This window comes from Cystoisospora suis (genome assembly GCF_002600585.1).
Source record: "Cystoisospora suis strain Wien I chromosome Unknown contig_3714, whole genome shotgun sequence".
Classification (NCBI taxonomy): Eukaryota; Apicomplexa; class Conoidasida; order Eucoccidiorida; family Sarcocystidae; genus Cystoisospora; species Cystoisospora suis.
The window spans coordinates 26317-33446 of record NW_027156509.1 but is presented as its reverse complement, the minus strand read 5'-3'; the positions used below and the strand labels follow the sequence as shown (position 1 = coordinate 33446).

Here is a 7130-nt window from a genome sequence, read left to right as displayed (position 1 = left end):
ACCACTCCCGACGCAAGCGGAATCAACCGCGAACACTCTTGGCAGCGGTACAAACGCGAGCAGCCGTTACAGTCAGCTTGTTTACCGCTACACAGGAGACGGCTGCTCGCGTTTGTACCGCTGCCAAGAGTGTTCGCGGTTGATTCCGCTTGCGTCGGGAGTGGTGGAGCCCGGGCCTGACCCTAAAAGTTTTTGCGTTGAAGTGTTTGTGCCGTGTCGAAACAAAATCGTGATGTTCCCTTCACTGCCTGTCCCGAAACTCTTCGTCCCGGTCCATTAGGACTCATCAAAAGTGGTGCCGCGACCCGGGAACGAACCAGGGACCTCCAGAAGGGAACACCAGCTACCATGAGAAACACCGACTGCAAGAACGCAGCAGATTTCGAATTGGAAGTCTTGCTCAGTCTTCCCCAGCTCCACAATCCAAGAACACGCTTCCTACTACGGCGACGCTCACACCCCACCCGCACACACGTCTCGCTCCTGACGCACGAGTGGCAGACGTCAGATGCAGCGGCGGTCGTGCGAAGCCGCGAACATCAGGATTCGCCTACGAGACGCGCGGCGAAACACCCCCAGTGCGACCTTATAGTATATTTTGGAAGAACTGGGAGATACCATCCTGGACGCCTAAGAGATAATGGTACTACGCTCTAGAGTCCTCTAGCGCTGCCCAGGACGCAGCGCTCCACACAGCGCAGCACGCAGCGATTCAATTGTGGTTTTGTATGTTATGCTGACGAGATGTTTGGAGACCCTTCAAACTTCTTTACACCTGCGACAGGTCTGGCTCCTGTGCCTGTATGCCGCGCGCCCAGCGGCGGCTTTGTTGCGGAAAACCACCAATGTGGTCGCTACGGCGCGTCTCTGTGGGGGCCTGTCTTAGCTGCTGCGCGCGCTGTTCGTAGTACCAGGTAAAAACGTACGGGCAACCGCTCGCTCCGCTATTGGGTCCGGCTGCGTCCTGAAAAGCCCCAACTGCGAATAAAAACTGCAGAGTTGAGCCATACCGGTTCTTTGGAGAAGGGTCGGCTTCTCCGCTGGCCAACTGCTCACTGCGGCTCTGGTGTGTATCAGCCGGCGGCGCTGCTGGACTGGCACTGTTGCCTGCCATGAACGCGACGCGACCGCCGGGTACTGCTTCGGCAAGAAAAACAAACCTCCAACCGGGCTTCGTTGCCAGGAGGGTGGAAACTAGGTAAGGACGATCCACCAGGTCTGAATTCATAGCCGCTGAAAATACTTCCACGGAGATACTGTGAAGTGAGAACCGTCGAAAGCGGAGTGGCCGGCGGGTCCTCGTGGCTCCGGGGTTCCTTTTCCCTTCAACTGTCCCGGCCGGGGGGCGGGGTGGCGCACCTGCGGTTTCGTTCGCTGCCACGTCGTGGTCTTTTTTTTGGTGCTTCTGTGGCTTTTGGTGCCTGTTTAAGCGTTCAGTCGTGAGATTTTTCTTCTTGGCTCTTTGTTGCGGACGCTTGCTGTTTTTCCCATCGGCACCGTTTCTCATGCGGCTGCGGCCTGCATCCCTCTAGTTACCACTGCCCTACGTTAGGTGGAACAACGAAGTGGCTTTTCTTCGTTCTTACCAGGCGGTAGTGCCGGTAAGGCTCGAGCTTTTTTTCTTTTTTTTTCAGACCTGGAGAAGCCTGTTGAAGCCAGCGGCCGAAGGGAGGCCGGTGTTGGTCCGCCATCTTTTTTGCCCCGGGCTCGTTAGTATTCTGAACAGTGTTTCTTGCTAGTTTCCCTTCTTCGTTTTTCTTCATTCTTTCAGCGGAGCCGGCGCCGGTCTCCGGGCTGTGAGCATAAATTTTTGTTTGGGCGCTCAGCGGAAGGCACCCCGGCCGGGTGAAGCGCTTGCGGCGCCAGTTCGGTGACGTTTGTGCGTGTTCTTTCCTTTGGACTCCCTTTGCTTGCGATCCCTTTTTCTGCGGCTTCTTTTCCTCCGGGCTTCTCTCCCAGGGATTTTTAGTGAGCGGGGCGTCTCGTTTGACCCGGTTTGCGTTTCGTCCACTCCACCTCCGAGCCGGCGCGGTCAGAATGGCAGCTCCACTACAGTACACCGTGCACCCCTTCAGTTCTTACGGGTATGCGTATGGTCCAAGCACCACGACGGCTGTCCCCCCTGCAGCAGACTACACGTGGGGAGCCACCGCAGCGCAGTACTCTCAGTGGCAAACACCATCGGCACAAACATCACCCAATCTACTTGGTAAGAGTTCAAACACGACAGGTGGTCCTTTGAGGATCAGGTTTATTCTGTTTCACTTCTTGCATTTACGGTAGTAATGCCATGTACCTACAATTCTGCCTCTGGGGGGCATGTGGCACGACAGGCCAATCAAAAGTGCACATGTAAATGCCCGGACACTGGTCCCGCGATTCATCATGTAACACGGGTGCCAGAGGGGTTTCCTTTTGCGCCGCTTCCGTCACAACTCTACGATTTCTGCGTTTTCCGATACATAGCTCGTGCCTGGTCTTTCTTCACATTCGCCTGCCACCTCACTGATGACCGTGCGCTGCATACTGTAGCGCCAGTGTTTCTCCCTCGCGGAGTATACAAGAGAGTCCGACGTAACAGAGGTCACATCTTTTTCGTATCCTCAGAGTTTCGTCGTGGGATCCATGCGAACCTTATTTGGCTGGGTGCTACGGTCCGATGTGTTGATGCAGATCCGGAACCGGATGCGCTTCAGAGCAGGACTTTATTCTTTGGTCGGCTTCCGGATGACATCACAGAAGAGAAGCTTCGCAGCATCTGCGAGCAACATGGAGACATCAAAAGAATATCTGTATATCCTGAGAAGCGGATGGCTTTTGTCGAGTTCGTAAGCTTTCGAATCAAGATGCCGCACGTCATGTTCTCTTTGCAGTTCAGTCCTGGAGTCATTCTCGGTGATGCGGCGCGCCCTGTCCACGGGGTGTTCGCGTTGTCTCCGAACTAGCATTTGTTCTCGAAAGTGTACCTCCGACGAGGCTGTGAGCTTCAGAAGTCGTTCCTTGTTTCTAGACTTTTTTCCCTCTAGACGTTGAGTGACTTCCCGGTCACTCACCAATGGCCCAAGTGGTGCTTTGTTGCGACACCGGTCTCGTGAAGAGACTCTAGGGATCGGTATTCCTCTCTTTCGGATGTCACTTGTTTGTGTCCATCCTGTCACCCTGAAGAAGGCACAGATTGAAGCTTTTCTGTTCAACGGTGTACTGGATAGACAGGTGTGGCGACTGCTCGTGTGGAGGCAGGCTTACACGACATGAAAGAAAGCCTGCGGCCGTTTTGCTGTTCACGGTTTCTTTGCTGATGATGGTTTTTTTCTTGTGCATCTTCCACAGTTCGATCTTCGTCACGCTGATGCTGCGCGGGAGTTACTCCGTGGCACGGAGCTTTTAGGAAAGAAAATAGAAGTGCAGTTTTCCGCTGTGAAGCGGCCTGACAAAGACGGGAACACGGTATGTTTTGTCGCCACCCAGTTTTTGATTGAGTCTTGTCGGAGCGTAGATCACGTACATTCATGGTTTTGTATGTATACAGGTGTTTCGGGCTACCAGAGCGGTGTAGATGTGTGGTTTTTTTCAGGCTGTGCTTCCGAGGCAAGACAAGGGCTGAGTGTTGGCTTTGGAGCGAAGCTATTACCTTAGTTGATGTGCAGTTTCGACTTCATCGTGTCTCTGTGCCGCGCTTCGGTATCAGCAGAGGTTTACCTGTTGCAGCGTATGATTTTAATCTTTTTTCTTGTTCTCGTGGAACCGCATCTTTGGGTCGCGCTCTATGGCAGGAGTTTGAGACGTCTTCTGCGAACATTCAAAACACGCACATGGTAGCCAGGGATGTCGCGTTGTGAGTGTATGTGTACACACGTATATTTGTTAATATCTGCGCATACCGAGATCGTTTCGGATGCTTACAGGGCACTTTGTATGTACGACCGTCAAGTGCCGTTCACGCTGCGAACTGGACAGATCCGAATACTCTCGAAGCGTACAAATCTTTATTCTCGAAGCACGGCGACTTGAAGAAGATTTCTGTTAACAGGAAACGAGAGACGTGAGTTACACTCTTTTTGCCGGGAGTCGTAAGGCCATTTGAAGCATTTGCTCGGATGACAGAAGAGCAGGCACGCACTTCAGCTTCGCACGCGTGAGCGGAGGCGGTAAACACAGTTAGCGGAGCCTCTCAGATTTTGCAGTACACGTGTGTATGTAGTTTTGGGATGTTCTGTTGTATTTTAGATTATGGACGGTGAACAGCGTGCCGGTGTCCCTCAGGGCTCAGTCATTATTTTACACATGTCGCAGTCGAGATTTTCCCCTCAAAAACTGGGAGTCAGCGACCGATACAATGGCATCACGTGTCACTGAGACGTTGCTGGGGTCGTCGTGGTACTTCCCGTATTCTGCCGGATATGCGGAATTCAGTTGGCGGTAGTGGTACGCCTATCGCCGCATTCATTGGCCTTTCGTCCGTTCGTCCGGATTTGATGTGTGTGACACCCTGATGACTGGTTTCTTCCAAGGTCAGTGCTTAAGCAGCAAGGAGCCGCACCCAGTACGTATGGGCGACTGAAGAGAATCTGTTTGTTTGAACGGGGACGTAGTTGCGACTTCGCACTGCCGATACTGTCTACCGTCTTCCCATGTTTCGTTTTTCTCTGTACATGTGCGTGTGTTGCGTGAAGAGAGAAGTTTGTGGAGTATTTTGATTTGAGGGACGCACAGAAGGCGTTGGACGACCTGAGTGGCATGAACTTCAACGGAGCAACATTGAACATCTGCTTTGCCCAGAATGCCTCTCGTACAGTGTGAGTGTAGGCGCCGATGTGGAGAATAATCGTCTTGTCGTCAGCGGTTTTAATAGACTGTTCTGCCTTGTCCGGATAGTAGAGACGTGTGTACTTCACAGGCAGGTGTCGGCAGTACATACGAGTGTATGTGCACCATGTGGTGGTCAATCCTGAATCGCTTCATGGAGCGGCGCGGCGCTTTTTACAGTGGTCCAGAGTGCCTAGCAGTACAGGGGATTCTAGTCGCCAGTTTCATCGAGTGCGTAGACTTGAATCGATGCAGGTGACCGGAGTGTGTTCGATTCGGGGTCACGGTTCAAAGCAGTCGAGTATTTCTAGTGTATCGTGTAAACAGGTATGCTTACAGAGAAGCATCAAGGGCCCGTTGAAAAGACCGTGGTGCTTTCGTGGCTAGTGCGCTTTCCCGCAGAAATAGGAACATAGAACGACCCTCACGGCGGACGCCGGACAGCTACGGACCGTACAGGGGAAGTGGTGCGGGCGCAGAAAGAGGGTCGTCTCGAGGCGGGTACGCGTCGGCGCCATATTCCGCAACGGTGAGTGTCTGCGTGAATTTTGTTTTGTCCGTGGAAGGTTCAATACTAGTACTGGCACTTCATGAAACAGCCGCGGGGGCGCGGACCGTAGAATGGTTGTCGCGAAGAGGAGATGATGTTTTCATCTTAAGCGAATGCCGGGGGTATTATCGTGTGGATCGTATTTCGAGCTGTCCTTCACAGCGCTCTGCGACATTAGTCTCGTACTCTTCGGAAGTTGGCGGGTGTCGTTCCGACTGGACGTTAGTTACTACTGCAGCTTGTCGGTGTCGATCCGTCTCGGATCCTCCGTTCCGCTTGAATGGTTTTCGGCACCGTGTGTACAAACCCAGAAACTTGGAGCTCTTTTCGAACCACAGTCAAACCTGTGACCGCATTTCTGTCTGGTCATTGTGCTGATATTCTGTTAGTATGCAGCAGCCACCACGCCTGCGTATGGCGCTTTCGCAGTACCCTTTCAACCTGCACCGACTGCGTTCGGGCTGTACGCGTATCAGCCGCAGGCACAGCCACAGAATGGTTTCGGACCACAGTGGATACCGGCAGCAGCACCTGCTGTTACTGCTGTACCCTTCACGGTTGCTCCGGCTACGGGAGGAGGACGGTCCAGCCCTGTTGCTGCCTCTGGTACTGCAGCCCCAACAACTGGTGCGGCGACGTACGGGGGGCCTGTTGCGCCGCGTTGGTGATTCTTCGGCGTTCGTTTTCCAGATACGCGCTGGAGGAGGATGCAAGCCGGGACAGTCGAAGGGGTTATTCGACACGTGAATTTTTTTCTCGTCTTGCCGACTTCATGTTAACCGTTGTCAAACCAACTGCCATGAGGAAAGTCGTAAACTCCATATCTCATCAGCTTTGTCCCTTGTGGGACAAACTGCAGCTCGCTTGGCCTACAGGGATCTTTTTCTGCTGGTAGCAGAAGGCAGACTCTTAGTGGGGAGTGTACAACAGGGGCTCAGTCCCTGGTTGGCCAGTCAAAGATTGCGACTCTGCCATGCCGGGGACCTGGCAGGCACCGGTATGTTCTTGGGCCGGTGGAAGAGTTCCACATAGCGGTTGGCTACATCGGTTTACGACGTCGCTGGGTTGCTTGTCGTGTTACATCGGTGCCAGTCAACGATCCGTCAAATTGCGGAACAGAGATGCCAGACAGTATGTGAGTAACCGGACTCAGTTTAGTGGTGACACGTCCTTATGTCAAGAGAGGAAGTCTCTTGGAGACTAGCCCGTCTACGAGACGAGGCGCCGGCGGGGAAGCCCAGGTTTGCAGGCGGTGTGGTGTCCCGTTCTCAGCTGGAGCAACTAGGTTACAGGCATGGGGACATTTACCGTCGCAGGTAAGGGTGTGGTAATAGACATACTAGAGCACCGTACTTACTTCCTCCATCACAGGGAAGTTCGGACCAGGCCGAAGGGCCCGCTTCTGGTGATGCGACAGAAGTAAAAGTAGTTTCAGAGGGGTCGCGGGGTGACAAGGGTGTACTGTAGTCCCACTTTGGAGTTCAGAGACTCTGATTGACAGCTGCATTTGCGCGATCTGGATGTCTAAAAGGCCGCACCGTTGCTGCTTGCCGTCACACCGCGGACAAGTGGGTATTACTTTTTCGGGACTCTTGAAGTCGGCGTGTCTACTGTCGAACCCTAAACCCTAAAAGAAGCGAAGCGGCGCGTGATCCGCGCCACGCTTGTCCGAACTACCGTTACAGGAGACGGTTGTCAAGAAGCGACGCCTCCGGTAAGCCATCGTCGTCCTGGGCTTTAAGTAAATTGTGCAGCGTTCGTTACGACAGAAGGA

The 7130-nt window shown here is 53.5% G+C and overlaps 1 protein-coding gene across 1 annotated transcript; it reads left to right on the top strand.

The window, feature by feature from the left end:
* Nucleotides 1–718: 718 nt before the first annotated feature.
* On the top strand, nt 719–6253 carry CSUI_007152 (rna recognition motif-containing protein; the record flags this gene model as incomplete). The annotated part of the gene is made up of 8 exons (XM_068067302.1): nt 719–1198; nt 1960–2209; nt 2674–2828; nt 3331–3447; nt 3906–4042; nt 4228–4377; nt 4674–5335; nt 5746–6253. Coding segments are annotated over exons 2-6 (729 nt in total), but the record flags the coding sequence as incomplete, so codon positions are not given.
* Between the last annotated feature and the right edge of the window lie 877 nt (nt 6254–7130).